General features: G+C 35.6%; 1 protein-coding gene and 1 pseudogene across 3 annotated transcripts; one reads left to right on the top strand and one right to left on the bottom strand.

The window, feature by feature from the left end:
- The first annotated feature begins 8,907 nt into the window (after positions 1 to 8,907).
- On the top strand, positions 8,908 to 13,705 carry LOC113299854. 3 transcript variants are annotated; one of them, XM_026548952.1, is made up of 11 exons: positions 8,908 to 9,283; positions 9,799 to 9,845; positions 10,178 to 10,564; positions 10,647 to 10,727; positions 10,922 to 11,434; positions 11,696 to 11,831; positions 11,974 to 12,136; positions 12,251 to 12,379; positions 12,619 to 12,813; positions 12,913 to 13,035; positions 13,148 to 13,705. In XM_026548952.1, the coding sequence occupies exons 3-11, from the start codon at positions 10,282 to 10,284 to the stop codon at positions 13,256 to 13,258; spliced, it is 1,734 nt and encodes a 577-aa protein (XP_026404737.1). In that variant the 5' UTR covers positions 8,908 to 9,283; positions 9,799 to 9,845; positions 10,178 to 10,281; the 3' UTR covers positions 13,259 to 13,705. The 3 variants fall into 3 exon arrangements, with proteins under 3 accessions (XP_026404737.1, XP_026404739.1, XP_026404738.1); XM_026548953.1 differs by lacking the exon at positions 8,908 to 9,283 and adding an exon at positions 9,485 to 9,502; XM_026548954.1 differs by lacking the exon at positions 12,251 to 12,379.
- On the bottom strand, positions 13,641 to 15,721 carry LOC113296125 (annotated as a pseudogene).
- Between the last annotated feature and the right edge of the window lie 4,221 nt (positions 15,722 to 19,942).

Consider the following 19,942-nt stretch of genomic DNA (forward strand, 5'->3'; position numbering starts at 1 on the left):
GTTCGTAGATCTAAAGACGTCTTGTGATAATCCATTGTTAACAGACTCCGTTCTGTGTGTGATTGATCACAAGAGATTCAAGTTGGTTGTATCCATAGACGATCACACAAAGTGGAACCGATTTGTTGTATTTTCTCAACTCAGTCCATAGACAATCAATTTCGGAGAAAGGAATTATAGGTGAAAAAGTTTTAGATTGAGGTATATTTGAGTAACCTCGTCTTTTCATTTACTTCCTAAAGGAATTCTCAAATAGTTTAATAGAAATTGCACTTTTTGGCATCCAAAAATTTGAGCACAAGAGTCAGCAAACTGAGCATTTCATACAACCACTAGAACACTTTTTTTAAAAAAAAATTACTTTCAAGCCTGAAACCATTTCAAAAGCAATTAAGATGTTCTTGAGATTAGTAATTTGTTCTTCACTGTCATCCGGAAACATGATGAGATCATCAGCAAACTGTAAATGATTTATAGGGTCTCAATTTATAGAAGGCTTGAACCCTTGAATAAGGTTTAACTCAGCTGATCTTTGAATCATCAAAGAAAGTACCTCAACCACCAAGATGAATAAGAAAGGTGACAGTGGGTCACCTTGTCCTACCCCTTTACTTCTTCCAAACAACGCAGTAGTATGGATTTTTAGTAATATTGTGAAATTTGGTAACATTCCATAGCAGCCTATCAAACTTACTAAAATATGTATACATATGTTAGGATATTTGTTTGTAAAGTTTTTGATTTCAATAGAGTAAGTGTTTTTAATATTAGACTTAGGATCAGGGGTATATTGAGCGGCTCCGAAATCAATTTTCTTTGAACTTGAGGCCGAGGCCACGATCCTTGATGCTGAAGAAGACTATGGGAAGAAGGGGTTCCAGAACTCTTTCTAAGATTGGTTTTGAATGCTTAATTATTTTTGGCTTATTATCTTACTCTTCAAAGGGGATCAACAGTTCCTCTCAAATAATCATACGTTCCAATAATCATGCGTGTGGACAAACGAAATGGTTCGTATGATAATCACACGTTCCAATAAATTAGATGCTATGCCATGAAGACAATTTTCTCGATATATAAAAAAGTTAAATTACCAATAAAAAACATGTTAATGTATTAGATAAGGACGAGATAAAACATCAAATATACTAGTAAAGTATTATAGTAAATACTCGTGCCTTACACTTATATTAACTAAAATATGTAGCAGTTTTTAGTATATAAAAATACTTACTTTATTGAAGTTAAAAACTTCTCAGACCCTGGTCCTTATAATATGTACAAGCATTTTAAAAAGTTTGGCAGAGTGGCTGAAGTTTATATGCCGGAATCCATGGATGGGACGAATTCGCATTTGTTAGGTTTTGGTCTGGAAAGAATGCGTTAGCATCTATCCAGGGCTCTAAAGGTAAAACTGAATTATTTTCTTCATTTTGATTTTAATTTTCAATTAAAATTTGAAATTTGATGGTTCGATTGAGATTAGTATTGTTAAGTTTTGATTGAAATCTTATTAGGTTCATAAGGTTGTTCATATTTATAGGACTAAATAGATTTGATGGCATGCAGTCATGTGTTTGGCCAAAAAAATTAAAAAAATAGTGGAATGATTAGTGGTAGCGTGGAAACATACACAAAGAGTAGCTCTTTTTCATTAGTGAAACGTGCACCACTGTACTTCTGTAATAAAGAATGCAACAAAAGAAACTTTAAGAGAAAGTCCATCTTTTTTTAATGAAAAATACGTGTCATGTGTTAAAAATACAATGTTATTATAAATGGCTTATCATGTAGATGATCATTTTAGTGGGACCCTATTACTTGGGCAGCAAGTATTAAAACTATATAAGATAGAGCCCTAAACCTTTATAAATGTATGTGAATAGAATTGTTTTCTTTTTCTTCTCTCTATTTTCTGTCTCATTTTCTATTCATAACACGTAATCAACGCGCTATATACGCCGAGCTATCAAGAGTTACCAGAGATTTTTTTTCCCCGATCTTATAACTTCCTTACGAAAGAAAATAATTGATTTTCATAACCATTGCATTCAAAATCTAGTATTATTTAATTTACTAATTTAATTTTGTACGGGGTTTAACTAATCTTTTTCGCAGTTTGATGTATATAGGTATATTATCATCACAAATCTAACTCATGAACGTTAGGCGATTAATGAAAACTACAATATAATCACACGACTGTTTACGACTTATTTGGTTTCCACCGATACTAGAATGGACATGCGGTGGTATGAAACTCAAAGAATATTTTAACTCACTTATATTGTTCAAATCATGAATTCCTTATTTGGGTTATTGTTTGATTATACTTTCAAATGTTATTTTTTATTTTCTTTAATTGGGGTTAATATGATCTGCTTTATTTTAAAAATTAAAAATACCATAGGCTTAGGATTGTTGCTTACTTGATTAACGACGAGTGATATAGATTGTTATCTAAAAAGTTATTTTTGGTTTTGTCTTCCTTAATTAACTTTCAAAAATTTCTTATTTGATAAATAATTATATTTTCTTATCACCTTCTTAGAATGTTATGTTTTATGGTGAGAGTTTGAGTTTGTCTTGGTATAAGAAGAACTAAACAAGTTAATTCAGATTTGCTAAAAAAAAAATTTTGATGTAAAGAAAGATGCATTGTGGAGGAAGATTATAGTTGAGAAATTTGGCAAAACATATACCAGTTGGGAAACCCTCCAATCCGAAGGTTCAAAAGGTGGTAACTTGTGGTTTAATATCTATAAGAGATTGAAGATTTCAACAATAGTTAGGTTCAAGATTGTTGCGAGCAAGGAAACTAGATTCTTGGAAAAAATTTGGCTTGGTGAAGGAAGATTATATATATGATATGTTTACTTTGGCATATGAGGCTTCAAGTACTAAGGAGTTTGTGGTGGCTAGTATATATGTATGAAGTTATGGAAGGTGGTATAAGTTGGGGTTTATGTCTAGGAAAATATACTCTCAAACCATTTCAATTAATATAATAATTATAATAATATTTTTTTCTTTCAACTCTATTTAAAAAGGTGTCTTCTATAACCGATTTTGGGTCGTAAATGATCATGGTCAACTACGCTTGATGACGGTATTAGGAGCCAAGGATGTCAATGTGATCCAATTTTCCAAACGACTTTGTTTGGAGCCTTGAGTATCCTCGCAACATTAACTTTTTTCTTTGGCTTCTTTCTCATGATAAGATAAACGACAGATAAGATTTTTTGAAGGGGTATAAATGTTTTTAGTTTATGTTGTTTTTATCACGAAAATAATGGAACTAGCTCGCATTTATTTTGTGAATGTTGGAGGACCTGGAGAATTTGGGATTACTTAGTAGAATGATGTTGTTTTCGACAGATTAACAACCCAAACTTCATCACAAATGTGAAGTTTTTGAAGTTTAATCGGGGAGACCAAACATTTAATCTAATATGGAATAACATCCCGGTTACAAATGGTGGTGCATAAGGAGAGAGCGGAATGCAAAAGACTTTGAAAACAATACGAAAAGCTTGGTAAGCCTCATTAGAAACGTCAAATTACAAGCGTTTTTTTTGGGCCTAATCAAGCACAAAAATGTTAGATATAACGACGGAAATTATGATAACATCATGAGACTCTTTATACATGGCATTTGTGAGCTTGTTTTTGTAATTTTGGGTTGCCAAATTCCTCTTCGCTTTGCTTTTTCTTTTGTTTTGGCTTGTATTCGTTGGATTGAGATACATTTATTAAATACCTCTCTAATTAATGATTTTTTTCTTTGACCAATAGAAGAAAAAAAGTCTTGTCATACATATGTTATTAGTGGTTGGATCCGCAGTTTGTAAGAGGCGATTTTTTTTTAATTGGCGATTATAAGTTGAAAGGCCGTCAACTTTAAGTTTCCTTGTACATGGAGAATCTAAAGAAAATAAAGATTGGAGTTGAGGCTTGGTGTACTTGGTTTCTGATAAAAAATGATATATGTCCACACTGAATTGAGAACAGACAGTTACAGTGATGCAGCTAGTTGACTAAGGAGGACAATTTTCCTCCCTCGTCCACAACAAATCTGTAGAACAATGGAGAAAATTTAGGTTCAGTTGAGTTTTTCAAATATTTTTCCCCTTGTATTTTTGAAAATAAATGAAAATTTAAACAACACTAAGAAAATACTAGTAAAATTGATGAATTTGTGAGTAAAAATCTATATTATAAGGGACAATGGTGTTTTCCTACATCGACGGTCATTTGTAGTTGAGACATATAAAAGACGGCTCAGATTAAGCAAAGAATGTGTGTTTACCAATGACAGATGATCTACATTTTCGGTATATAAAGAAGTGATTTGATTCAGTTACATTTGAAATACTCTCCCTAATCTCATGTTCTGCGTTACTTTCCGGAAAGGCGTTATGTTTGGATAATCAATGTAAATATTTAAACTCATTTATGAATCAAAATACATAATGGATTGTTCACTCCGCTTTTTAGTTGATTCAGGATTAGGTTCTTCTTTCCACCATTTTTTTATTTGATTTTTCTTTTGTTTGATCCAGAGTTAGGACTACGTAGAAGGTGCAGAAACTTCGGTTTTAAGTAAATATTAATTTTTAATTTGATTTCGTTTGCTTAATCATAGAGTTTCGGTTTTTAGCAATCTCTATTTTAAGATTTCCCATAAGTAATCGTGAGACATAGTATTAATCCTTCTTTGTGTTTCTATCTAGCACTGCAACGACTATGCTCTGAACCAAGAATGAAAATGGCACGTAAGGTATTTATAACTGTAAAGTGTCTGTTACGGCTAATATATGATCAACTAATTTCCATTTCAAAATGTGTCGTTCCGATAATGACTAGAATCAAAATTGTAGTGTGGTAGAAACTTACCGAACTTCTATATCCTGCGAGCATGGTACATCGGTAATAAGAATTTATCCCTTTCATCAAATTCAAGTCATTCCAAGGCCTTACTAAACAACAATTTATGAACTTTATTTTGCATTTACATAAAGATTGTATACAACATGGTAATATGAGAAAATATATAATGAGCTTTATATTAGTGATTGATTTTTGAGATTTGGTTACATGTCTGTCGATTCATTTTCTTACTTTTTTTTTTTTGGGTCCAATCAACATATTTTAATTCATTCAAATCAAAATAATGACTACATGATCGCGTACAAGAATAACAAAAACATCCAAATACAAGATGATTAAACCCCTGATACAATTAAAGATACCAATTACAAGTAAATCGCGAAGAGAAAGAGCGATAAACAGTAAAGATACGCAGTTTTTGTTTATGTAGTAGGGAAAAATGATGGTATTATCCGGAATCAATCTCGACCATTTAATCTGATTTTCTTCTTGTTTGATAAGAGATGCTCCTGAAAGAAAGGAGTACTTTGCCCGTAATCTTGTATACCCAAACGAACCTGGATGTCCTAAATCTCTTATGTTGAAAATAGATTCAAAGCGATACCGTGTTGAACGATTGATGTTTTTGAACCTAGAATAGCAAGCCACGATCCAGCCATGAAGATTTGAAAAAATCGCCCGCAAAGCGAAGAGACAATCATCCAAAATGACGAAGAAAAGTCGCCCCAAATGACGAAGAAATATGTCGAAAGACATCAAAACCATAGAAAAAATGTTTTATTTGATTAAACAATGACTAAAACTTAAAAAAGAAAAGAAATCTTGTTCAGATATGGTCCTTTTGGACCAAATCTGAGCAAGAGGTTGATGAAAGTTTGAGGGATTTTTTTTTGTCTGGAGAGAGAAAAGAGAGAGAAGAGGAAGAGTGATGGTAGAAACTGACAAAAGAAAGTTATTCGTTTTCTTGCTTTGAGTCTTTCTTCTCCTAAATGATTTTCATGCAACTTTGTCCGACTGCATTTTTTTTTTTTTGGTATGGTACGTGTGATCAGCTGAATGACATGGCAGAAAGGAAACTCTGGGAGACTCAAATTCATGATTTCCCGAGCATGGAAAGAAGTGGATTTTTGAAAAACGACGGAGAATGGGAGAAATTCCGGGAAGAGGCGGCTGTGATGAAGACTGGGTATCATCATCACTCAATGTAGCCCAATGAAACCAGAGATTCTGTGGAAAATTTTTGGAATGGATATGTGCGATGATCTTACACACATGCTTACAACACGGTAGGGAAGAACATATTCTGGATTACGGGTTGTATCTTCCGAAGAAATTGCTACAAGAGGCTGGAAAAGAACTAAAAAGAGACTTCAACTACAGACGAGTAACTGCAGGAAGGGAGAATAAGGGAAAATTTCACTTTTGTTTGAGAGCAAATAAATATCATCTTAGGATCGAGAATCATCATGAAGAGCAAAAATGAAGTGTCCGTCTAGGCAGTAGTTAATTGGAACAATGGCAGGAGCTAAAAAAGAATTGCTTCACGTCAAGCTTCTGTATGAAAACTTCACGTCCAATATTGTACTGATTATGATCATCTCATTCAATTTCGTGGATGCATCTTGAATTCCTTGCATGCAAAATAAAAATTAAGTAGGTCATTTGTTAAGGAGGAAATGAAATTAGTGTTGCACCCAAATAATGCGATGCATATTGTTTATTTCACTACTTTATTATTTGGAACAGTTTTTCTTTTCTTTACCAGGGCACATTGAAGTAGTAATCACGGTAAGGGATGATATCAAATATATGTTTTGGAGGACAGTACTGGCAATGGGAGTACTATTGAAGTGTGTAACAAAGTCTCTCGCTGATAACCTGCTTTTTTGAGTGGGGTTCGGCTGATATTTTTTCTTTTTTTTTTGAATAGGTTATCCGATTCATTAACTCAAGAAAGTGTTACAATTCTGAAGAATTGTGTTCCCCTGGAGTCTTCGTTGATAATGTTTAAAAGAAAAGGTGGGCATGCATTTTACCAAATTTTTGATGTTGGTGGGGGTGTTTGGTGAGGTGTTGGGGGAGATGATACGTTGCCAAACTTGTGTCGCCATCGTGCACTGGAAGAATATATGGTTGACTCTTTCTGGTGCATTCATTAACTTATTTTTACAATCACATGATACATAGGTTTATGATCTTGATTCTTGAGTCTAATACATCTTGAAGAATTATAAAAGCATCCAGTAAAGTCACACTTTTCCAGAGCAATAACAATCACGGCACGGGTCATATCCTATTGGAACTATAATAGAAAGTGTGTGTTATAATCCAAGTATCCAAAATTAAGGTAATTGAATTGTTTAGTTTTAATATTTTCCATATTAGAGGTTAATTTTGTTTAGCAATACTAAATGAATAAAATGTACTTGCAAAGATTTTTCCTACAATTGAGATTTGTAAATGAAGAAAATGGCTATAGTTTTTCTTTTCGCCCACAATATCATGTTACGCTTTGTATAATTGTCCTTCCAACCTAAATTTTCTGGCTCCGTCACTGGGCCGCAGCGAGTTCTAAGATTACATATGCCAAACATAAAAAAATACAGTAGGTCATAGTCATACTATTACATCCCAACCACAATAGTTACATTTTAATACCAATACGAATCATGAACTCTTCAAATGATTCTTAACAGAATCCTATAATATAACATTAATCAGGGTTAAGCTTCTAATCATTGGGTCTTAAAAAGCAATCCACTTAACCAAACAAAGGTGATTAAACAATAAAGTAGTAAGATTTAATCAACTAGTTTTAAAATTAGACACACCAAAGCGTGTGGACAATCATTTAATCAACAAGATCATCATTTAATTAACAACTTGTGTGTTTAGATATAACGAGTCAGATATCGACTTAACGCCTGATTTAGATATAACGAGTCCGATTCAATCGAGTTACTCAAGTTTAGGAAAAAAAACCATAATCCCCGAAGGAAGCCGTTCAAAAATGCTTCTATTTTTTGGGATTCACCGTTATATCTGCCATGATAAAAAAAAAAAAATACTACCTCGAGTCTGTGGGCAGGCAGAACCCATTAGATTGCCGCAATAATTTTGCAACCCCACCCACATTGGATCGATCAATTAGCTGTGAATAGGTTGGAAATAGGAGGATGGGGGTACTATGTACAGCGACAGACAGAGGTCGTGAAAGAGAGATGGATCGGTCCATCGATGATTGAGGCGAGGTGGGATCCGCAGTAGTACCTGAGCAGCTGACAGATTTCTTTATCATTCCGTTGACAGTTTTTAGATACTGCAGTACTAGAATTACACCAGGATTCATAAAACCGTTGCTAGACCACTCGGAGGACTTTTGGTATTTTACTGCGACTGTTTAGTAAGTAAATAGGAGTAAGTTTTTCCGTTTGGTTAAATCCGGTGTACTCTATCTTATTTTAATTCATGTATCTGTCGGATATCATGTCAATATTTAATTTATTTATTTATTGGTGATAAGTGATAACATTACATTACCTGCCAATTTATTGATGTTCAAATTTATCCCAAAACATTATTTTATACCGAATATAACAAAATTAATAGTAACCTGTTTCGATAATATCAGTTTTACCAAATTTCATCCGAGTTACCAAAATTATTAACGTGACACCGAAAAAGTTACCAAATTCCGTCGGAATTACTAAAAATTCATAAAAAGTTAATATCCGAAATAGCTTTAGTGGAAAAGTTAGAAGTCAAACAATTTATAGAAGTTAAAAAATTAATTTTTTGTGAAACACAGTAATTTTGCTTCTAACTTCTATTTTTGATTTCGCCTTCTGAAAAAATAAAAGTCAGAAACAGATTTTTATCCAAACGCGTTATATTAAGTTTTGTGTCGGATATCATATCAGCATTTAATTTATTGCTTCACGGGAAAAAAAGAAAAAGAAAAAACCTTTATTATCCTGACCGATCCACAGCCAACTTCACTGAAAATCATTAAATTAATTTAAGTGTTTGCCTTTTTTTATTTTAAAAAGTGACTATAATGAACGGTTATTCCGGCAACACAGCCGTAATCTCAAAATATCATACGAGTCCAGGTGGTGTATTAATTAGTTGGTTGGTTTGTTAATTACGACTGGTGAAAACAAGGATCGACACGTGGAATTGAGTTATCGGGAATGCACCACCTGGTTCTTCGCCCGCGAAATCTACGACTCTGTTCGGATAAAACAGATTTATACAACTGCTTAAAAATCTCTGTCTCTAGATTCTCTTCTTCGTTCTGAATTTGGTTTTTTTAGTTGCAGAGGAGAAAAATTTCTGTCTCACCACCTATCTTGGCTATCTCCTCCTGCAACCTCTCCCTCCCAATCTCCAGGTTCACCTCTCTGATATTTTTTCAATTTGCAATTCCATATTTCTTTCATTTCTTTCGATCTATCGATCATATCATTAGATTCGTTACCAGTGGTATTGCTTTTTAGAAATACCTCTGTCATTCATTTCTTTTTCTTTTTTTTTTTTTTTGGGGGGGGGGGGGGGGGGGGGGGGAATTTATGTATCTTGATTTCTGATTTTTCCTCTAAACATCTGAAAAGTAAATTTCATTTTTTTTAAAACAAATTCTTGTTAATTATTTTTATTTTATGAATATTTGTTGATGTCAGTGTCAAAAAAAGATATTTTGTTTTGTTTAATTTCTGTTCTTCTGAGAAAGAAATTCTATCTTTTTTGATGTAGACTCGTCGTCTGAATAAAGACAAATTCAGATTATGTGTTTCATAATTGAATTTGGAACCTGGGTTCTGATTACTTGATTGTTTTAGTTATTTCCCAATTCAGAAAAAAAATGAATCAGAAAGGCTAACTAATATTTTTCTTTTTTTTTCTCAGAATTTAAAACCTGGGTGCTGATCAAATTTATCTTCATTAAAATTATGGTAATCCCTTTTTTCCATCTTCTTAATTCTTTTTTCTTTGAGCAGTATCTAATTTTTGTATCTGGAACTTGGTCATTCATTCAGATGTTGTTATTGTTTTCTCTCTTATAATTGTTTGTGTCATCGGATGTTATTCTTCTGTTGCTCCGTAAAGATTATGAGAGCAGTGTGATTGATCGGCCATGTTTCTAGGCCTAGTGCATATATGAAGAATCAACCCATGAGTGGTATTGAATTGAGAAAATTATAATCAATAGTGATATTTTACTTGCTGTGCATTTGGTAGTTTGATAGTGCTCCTAATGAGTAAACAAAATACATGTCAAATGCAGGTACTTTGAATCCGTACTTGTATGTGCCAGATTGTGTTGTGAGGTTTGCATCTAGTATGAAGTTAGTAATCCTGGTCTGGGAAGTGTAAAATTGATTCATTACTATGGGTGGGTGTGTATCGACGCCAAACAGAAGATTACACAAGAGAAAGCACCATCTTCCGAGATCGGGTAAGCGCCGTGGTGGGAAGTATTCCAATGCTGTTCCTGAGGCACCCATAAAACGCCTTAGCGATGCAGGGAATATAACAGATTTTGCTCTGAGTGAATTTGTTCATGTGGATTTTGAAAAGGGTGCAACAACCACTTGCAGAAGATCCGAGGTTTCTAATTCATCTTTTCATCTCACTCAGTTACAATGGCACCACAGTCAGATAGAGGGTAATGGTAAGCACTCCTGCCACAACTTGTCAATCCTGAGGCTAATAAAGAAATATAAACTGTAACTTAGTTGTTTGTGCAATTGCAGGTATATGCCAAGAGGATGCATGGTTCGACTCAGTTAGTATTCTGTCCGACTCTGATGATGACTTTCTTAGCGTTCATGGAGGTAATACCCCTTCTCTTCTTAAACTAGTAGGTCCAAATTGTTCATTGAGTAGGTACTCCAGATGGGATCTCATTAGACGGAGTTTGCTTCTGAAGAGCATGAACCATGAACCATCTACATGCCCTGCCACTGTAATATCTCTCGACTAGCAGCTAACATTTGAGACTGATACAAATTTGAAATTATCTTTTCAGACGGTTTTCCTTCTGTTGTCAATGCAACTGGGAATCCCCCAACTGCCCAAGTGCTTCAGTATGAAAGTGCTTCTTCGTGCTATGTGGATACCAGGTGCAAATACGAGGAATTCTACGAGAGCACTCCAACATCATTCGCTGTTGAGCGTTATCTTAAAATAGATGGAGGTAAACCTGAGAAGTTCTGTAAAGATGAAATTGGGGAAGGTGGCCCTTTCGGACATGGTTACGATTTTTCTTGCTTAGGGAAGGCTGATGATGTATGTATCAAGAACATTAAAGTATTACAAGATGCTTATGGAAGCTTTAACGGTCGGAAAGAGGATAGACATGATTTTGAAGACAAAACACAGGAGAGTACCTTGAAGTCGTGCTTGCCTCGGCTGCCTCCTTCAGTTAATATCAATGACAAGAACCAACCTTCAAGTCCTCAATCTCAAAGAAGGAAGTCGACAGTTATCAGGTTGTCCTTTAAGAGGACATCTTATGAAGGAGATGAAGCTACAGAATTTTGTAAGTATCCTCTTTTCTTGTTCCAGGCAATAAGAAATTGAATTTATGTTTCTTGCTCAATGATCCCACGACCATCAGTTACGATCCGGGTAAATTGTATGTCAGTAGATGATACATCTAAAGCTGAGTTTGTAGATGTGGAACCTGTGAGTTTTATGTCAATCTTACAATAATTTCACTTTTCATGCCCACTTTATTCTTAAAAGTATCTTTGTAAGTATGGTTAAGAATTTTGAATCTTAAATGCTTCTATTGTAATAGGTGCTTCAAAGAATTTCTTATATCGTCCCAGGGCAGGACTAGTTATTCCTCGCTCAATAGGAGAGAAGCTAACTCCAGGATGCTGGTCTCCTCTTGAACCTTCAGCCTTCAAACTTCGTGGGGAGAACTATTTCAGGTATATAACTTAAACATGCAGAGGGTCGTGCATCTCATGTAATGCTGTTAGATTAGTACCACATTAATAAATGCTTCTAAATCTTTCAGTGGAATACCTCCATCCGGTTTTACTCTTCTCTAATTCACTTTCAATCTTGCAGAGACAAACGGAAATCTGCAGCTCCAAACTATTGTCCTTATACTCCAATTGGTCTTGACTTATTTGTGTGCAAAAGAAAGATTAATCACATTGCTCAGCACCTTGAACTTCCTTCTGTTAAAGCACACGATAAGGTGCCATCGCTTCTAATCGTTAACATTCAGGTAACTTGCACTTCATTTTTCAAAACTTTGTCTTTCAAGCATAGTGTGTTATAGGGCTTCAATTATCAATTTAGCCATATTGCTAGTGAGTTCTCATCTAGTATATCGCTGCAGCTTCCTACTTATCCTGCTGCAATGTTCCTTGGTGATAGTGATGGGGAAGGGATGAGTCTTGTGTTATATTTTAGAGTATCTGAGACTTTCGATGAACAGATACCTCTCGCTGTTCAAGATAGCATTAAGGTGATTATTTGTTGTGAATTCTTGAACTACCTAATTCCTTAATGTTCGAGATGATTGTTTTGTTATAATCTGTCTATACTTTTGCAAGTTATTCTTCCATTTAGTACGGGTGTGCTAAAATGCTTGGCCTCATAGTTTCCGTCTGCCATAAATGTGGGATAATGTTTTTTCCCTGTCTGTTTACCGTCTTTTATTTCTCTCTGCAAACTTTTGACTGAAAACCATTTATTATACTACAGAAATTTATTGAAGACGAGACTGAAAGGGTTAAAGGGTATAGGTCGGAGTCCTCGGTTTCTTTTAGAGAAAGACTGAAAATCATGGCTGGAGTTGTCAATCCTGAAGATCTCAACTTGAGTTCTGCAGAAAGGAAGCTCTTAAACGCTTACAACGACAAGCCGGTGCTCTCACGGCCTCAACATAATTTCTATAGGGTAATTTACAGCTATCCAGTCTATAAGTGACATTGGCGACAACATATGTTAACTCACATTATCTGACATAGAGTTGGCCTTTTGTTGTCTTCTTTGTAGGGTACTAATTACTTTGAGATTGACCTAGACATACATCGATTCAGCTATATATCAAGAAAAGGACTTGAATCATTTCGCGAACGTTTGAGAAATGGGATACTTGATCTTGGTTTAACCATCCAGGTGCAGTATTCTCTTCGTGCCCACCTTAAAATAACAGTTAATGAAAACAGTTAAAAACTATATTTTTCTTGTCTGAATTGGGATTAACATAATGATTCTCTGCTGTAAACAGGCACAGAAACAAGAGGAACTACCAGAGAAAGTATTGTGTTGTTTGAGACTGAATAAAATTGATTTCGTAGATCATGGTCAAATACCCACGCTTGTAACAGTTAACGAATAAAGATGGTTCGGACCGTGCGGTCATCTGATTTTGAAGCTGTTGATTACAGTGCTAGCAGTGGAGAATTCACATGTAAACATCTGGAGTACCTTGTGCAGGGACCTATGAATTATTATAAAAATGAAAGGAAAAAGAATGGAAATCACTCAGATTTTATATTTACTCAATTATTTCATAACCTTATTTACTTATTGTTAGTAGCATCATATATCCTTCAACTTCAGACTGTACAGAAGACATCCATCATCCACACCAATACCTTGCTGCCTCTCTAGTGGATCATAGCCCTGTGACCAAGACAATATTTGTGATTTTTGTATCTTTTTTCTGTGTCCACTCAGACGTGTTAGAGAACACATTGTATTTTATCTATTACTAGGCCTCAACCTGTGCTGTAACGGTAACGGCGTGTGATTAATCCATTTTTTTGTGTTTTTCTTTTTAACATGTTGGCTGTAGGTCTACTTCCTGTAAACAATGCTACCAACATGATCCCGAAGCTATAAAAGTCGCCATTTGTAGAGACTGCTCTACCCATCCCATACTCTGGATTTGAATAAAAAGAAATTAAGATGTATTTTTATGCTATTAATTATAATTAGTTTTAAACGTCACGATTTCGATAAGCCTACCATGGTAGAGTGGAAATTTATACCTGGTGCAACGTACCCAATCGAGCCCCTGATCCCGAATGAAGCACCGCAATGATTTCCAGATGCAACATCGACATTAACTCCACGTAGAAACTTGGCCGATCCAAAATCTCCAAGATGAACATTCATGTCCTCGTCCAGTAAAACGTTGCTTGGCTTTAGATCAGAATGAGCTATTGGCGATGAAGATAATCTAATGCAGAAGCAACATCAATGGCTACGTTTAGCCTCTCAATAAACTTTAATGGCCTGTTTGTTGACCTCTGATGTCGTCCATAATTTGGCTTCGGGTGCAACCAGTTCTCAAGATTCCCATTAGGCATGAACTCATAAACCAGAGCTTTGAATTCATTTCCCTTAAAATCTACACTAGAGCAAGAAGTCAGTATCTTGATAATATTGCGATGTCGAATGCATCTCAATGCTTCACATTCTGCCTTGAAACTTTTTAAAGCTCCCCCGTCTTTGAAGATCTAGTTGCAACAACTGCTGTTATCTCCTGGCTCAGCATTAAAATTCCTACGTAAACACAACCATAACCACTATCAGTAATTGGAGATTCGGAATAAGAGGATAAATGCGAGATATTTTGAAGCATATCACACTAACTGGAGATTCAGATGAAGAAGGTTTGTTTCTCGCTTTTATCCTCAAAAGGAATTCGGCAAAGAAACTCAATTCAACGATCCTTAATGTTTTCATGACATGAAGGGAATCCTTTAGACACGGAGGCAGGAGTTGGCGGTAACAATTCAACAATTCTAGACTGACACCTATTTATCCCGAGGGGATCCAGTATTCCAATATTCCCTGGCCAGCCCTTCTAGCATCGGAATATAATGTGTTGGGCCAAATGGACCCCCTTCTCTCTTTGGATTTCACTCGGTAGATATCCAAGGCAAAATGGACCAATTGGAGCCAACTACCCCAAGTTGTCTCCAAATCTGGAGGCCACTAGATAAGTTGCTCGCAAATCTGGAGGCGACTAACCTAAGTTGTCTCCATCAAAAATCTATATAGGAGCAAGCTGCTAAAAAAATGAAGCAACTAGTCCAAGTTGTTTCCAAATCTGGAGGCAACTTGTCCAAGTTACGTCCAAATGTGGAGGCAACTAGCACAAGTTGTCTCCAAAGAAAAAGTATACACAAATATGTGAACCTGGCGTAAGTCGAACACACATCTTTTGATATGGAGTCAGTCATGCTACCATTGCACCACAGGTTCGTCTTACATGGTCTTAACAACCATCAAGAAGGTGCATACCACCAAGGTTATTCACAAGCACCAAAGCATAATATACATCTGGTTTTGTTAGCATAATTGATTCAGGATGTGATAGTTTGGAATATGCAGATACTTAATGTTCAACTTTACAGTCTGAAAGTTGAAAGTTGAAACAGATTTTTTTTTTGACTTACCTGCACTTTAGATGCAACGGAGGTCCTAGCTCAGGAAACGGTTCAAGCACGTTAACTAGATTTGTCGACTGAGAAGCAATAGGTGATGATGGCAAACATACTCCTTCAGCAGAGCTTTTAGTATAACTCTGCAACTCTTGTTTTATGCTAGGTTTCAGACTCTTCCCACCAGTGCATCCATGTTGCTTCCCTAAACCATCACTAGAACAAAAAACCACCGTCACCACCTCCACAACAACCGTCAATGCTGCAACTACTACTATCACCTCCACTGCAACAACCACCACAATAACAACCACCAACAATAATGCTGCAACATCCACCACGACTGCAGCAACTACCCCGACCTCCACTACCACAACCACTGCTTGAAACACAACAACCACTACCATTAAACAACAAATAGGTCTTGTACGCACAACTCATAACCCTAGAGAAGGCAGAATTGTCGATATTAACTCTCTTTTTATGAAACTAACAGGGAAACCTTTTCCAATATCAATTAGATATGAAAAGATGGAAGAATTCCAAACAAGCGAAGAAAAACAAAACTTTTAAATCAGACATATGAGACAAGATACACCAACAACGTCCACAATTAAGTTGTGCAGCGGTGAACAATAATCTGTCCACCATGACCTTCTTGAACGGAATTCTTAAAATCCTGTTTAATAGACTGTTTAAACCGTATTCTTTTCTCTAGTGGTCTAGTCTTTTCTTTGGAAATAAGCTTCTTGGGAGAAGAGATGGATTTACATACCTCAGACGATTTCTGAACATGTTTGCTAATCGATTTGCTCTTCGTTGAAGTTTGTTGACATATATTATCTTATGTATGTACTTGAAACATTTTGAGAGTTCATGACCTTTGAGAGTATAATAAGAACATGTCAACAAGGAGGATGATTCAGACGCTATAGCTGTGTAAGCTTCTAGACACATGGTGGAACCTGAAAAATTAGAAATAGAATTTCCAGCAGACACAGAGAAATCCATTTTATTCCCAAAATGGTTGAGGTTTCTTCCGAAATAATACCAAGATTGATGTATGTATTGCTACAGTTATCAAAATCAATATTTTCGCAAAGAAGTGCAACACTTGACTTTTCGTCTTCATTAGAATCATAGTGATCATACATTTCATCAAGAGTTGCAGCAAGACATTTGTTTCCAGTGTATTTTCAACGATTCGGGTACTCATTTTCAAAATGACCAAACCCTTTACACTTAAAGCACCGACGCATATCCTCGTCATCAGTATCGTCAGTATCCCTGTTTTTAGGAGGAACACGATTATGAGTTTAACTGATGACTTAGGTTTATCCCTAGTGAACCGTTTACTTCTCTTCAACAGAAGATCTCTAAACTGTCTTGTGATCAAAGAGACTGACTTGTCAAGATTTTCATCTGATGAATCAGTCTCAGAAGGATCATCTTCAAAGATGCCACCTTTCCAAATTCATATGTATGCTCATGATCAAAGATCTTTAACTTCCCAACCAAGGTATTTCTGAATAGAGTGTTAAGGTTATTTCCTTCAATGATGGCATGTTTCTTAGAATCGTATTTGGCTGGTAACGATTTGAGAATTTTCATCACAATGTCCTTTTCAGGAATAGTCTTACACAATGCAAAAGATGCATTAACAATTTCAAAAACTTTGGGATTAAACTCATCAAATGAATCTTCATAAGCCATATGAGGGTTTCCCCAATCAAAATTTAGGTTTTGAATCCTAGCTTCCTTTTCAGAGGTATTCCCTTCGAATATAGTTTCTACGATATCCCAGGCTTCTTTAGACTTAATGCACGTAGTCACATAGTACTGAAGATCTGGGGTAATGACATGGATGATAGCATTTAATCTGTCATAATTTTGCTTTGCAGCAAGAATCTCGGTATCATTATATTTACCAACATTCTTTGGAGTAGTTACATATCCTTCTGCAACTTCCGGAGGATCTTAGCCATTAATTACATAAATCCATGATTGAAAATCACGCGCTTGAAGAAAGACACGCATACCAATTTTCCACCATAAGTAATTTGAGCCATCGAAGACTGGCGGTACGCTTATGGAGATAGAACTTCTGTCCGTAGAGTCAGATCGCTACAAACACAGACTTATGAGGTCTTGAACGTGTTTGCCTGCTCTGATACCAATTGAAAAAGTGGGTGTCTAACAACCACACCCAATATTTCGCTTAGCAATCTGTATGGAAAAACTCCAATAAACTTTCAAGAGAATCAACTAGACAGTCAGACTCAATTTTTAGAAAAGTATATCAAAGAGTTTATATCTCAATTTCTCAATTTAATACGCAATCAAATAAATAGGAATTTGTGAGCGTGATTGAATAAGAGAAATAACTCGGACGGTATCACAAACCAATATCCAAGTGTCAATCAATTCAATCAACAACCCAAAGACCGGATTCAAGAACGGATTGAACTTAACGCACAACCTGTGATATTTCTATTATATACACATAACTAGTCATAAAAACCCAAGGTGACCAAACTTGTGGTACAAAAGCCCCGTTGGAATGTTGGGATCCATTAAAACTCCATCTTGAACAAAATTGATACAAAAACCCCAAATTTTTAAAAATTGATACAAAAACCCCAAATTTCAAAATTGGTTTCATCAAATTCTTTGGGGTTTTTGTGTTACTTTTGTTTTTTGGGGTTTTTGTGTTACTTTTATTTGATGGGTTTTTTGTGGATGGATAGTGACACATTTGGGGTTATAACTTGCGGACCGTATAAAAAAATATAATGCGGAAAAGAAATAACACAAACACCAGATATTTTGTTAATGAGGAAACCGCAAATGCAGATTAAACCCGGGACCTAGTCCAGCTTTGAACACCACACTGTATTAAGCCGTTACAGACACTATCCTACTACCAATGAACTCCAGACTGGAATGTAATTGAGCCCCAATAAATCTCACACTGAGCACGGTCCAGTTGCGCTCCTTACGTCTCTGAACCCCAGCAGGATTCTATGCACTTGATTCCCTTAGTTGATCTCACCCACAACTAAGAGTTGCTACGACCCAAAGTCGAACACTTGATAAACAAATTTGTCTCACATAGAAAAGTCTATTGAGATAGATAGATTTGTCTCCCACAGAAATACCTATAAGTTTTATTCCGTCTTTAGATAAATCAAGGTGCACAAGAACCAATTGATAAACCGGACTTATATTCCCGAAGAACAACCTAGTATTATCAATCACCTCACAATAATCTTAATAATATGGAAGCGAAAAAAGATATTGTGGAATCAAAAACGATGAGACGAAGATGTTTGTGACTTCTTTTTATCTTGTCTATCGGAGATCAATCTCGAGCAAATCTTAGAGAAGATAATACTCAATACAGTCCAGACTCAATACCTGCACTTTAGATGAAACAGAGGTACTAGCTCAGGAAACAGTTCAAGCACATTAACTGGATTTGTCGACTGAGAAGCTATAAGTGATGGTGGCAAAATACTCCTTCAGCAGAGCTTTTAGTAACCTCTTTCGAAAGCAGTTGCTTGTATAACTATGCAACAAAAACACCTACCACAACCACTGCTTAAAACACAACAACCACCACCATTGAAACAAAAACACCTACAACAACCACTACTAACATCATTGAAACAAGCACATACATTACACAGGCTGCCAACAGAATTAAAATTTAAAAATACAGAAAACCAAGATTATACAGTTGGTATGCGATGGTTACTTTATCTCACTTTGATCCTCTATAAAAAAATAAGACGTCTACATAGAAGTGTGGCTTGTACGCAGCAACCATGAATGTTCGTTTCCGATCAATGGGTTGTTGATCTTCAGAACTACTACTACCAGAAGATGGTTTTGAAAATAAATCTACATTTGTAGATCCAAAAACAAGACCCAAACATTTGTTTATGCTAAATCACCTATCAATTGCTTAATGGCTAACATTAAGCTACCGATCTCATATAGTAGTAGCATATAAAACCCTAACTCATTTTAAACTCTTAATTAATAGCACCATTATCCTAGAAATCTTTCCCAAATTCAACATGGTAAAGCAGATAAGGAGATAGGTAACTCCATGAGCATCGCGAAGAGTACGATAACCATTGGATATTTTCCCTTGAGTTTCAGATGGTGGAAATGTTTAAAGAATCGACTCAACAAGAATACAAAATTATTCAACTAAAATGAACTCGTAAATTGATAATCAGATTTAACAAACCCGTAACACTTGGCCACAATAAAGTCATTTTGAAACCCTAGCTTTCAGTTTCTAACCAAAACAACTGAAAATTGAAGAAGATTATAGAAATAAAGTGTAAATAATACCTAATTAAGCTTCAAAACACTTCAATTTTGATCAAATTTGAACACAAGTCCTCCGGACTAAATCTACTGCCTCGGTGGTGGTGGTGGTGGTGGTGGTGGTGGTTGAGATAAAGAAGAAGGTGGTAATAGAGGTAGAGAGGTGGTGGTAGTTTTGGTGTGTAGATGCGGTGGGCGGAAAAACCGAGAAGAGAAGTCCTCAGATCTACTCGATTGTTATGTAAATGCTAGAATAGGTGGCTGATCCACCGGTAACACATTTATGT

The sequence above is a fragment of the Papaver somniferum genome, chromosome 7 (assembly GCF_003573695.1).
Source record: "Papaver somniferum cultivar HN1 chromosome 7, ASM357369v1, whole genome shotgun sequence".
In the NCBI taxonomy this organism is placed as follows: Eukaryota; Viridiplantae; Streptophyta; class Magnoliopsida; order Ranunculales; family Papaveraceae; genus Papaver; species Papaver somniferum.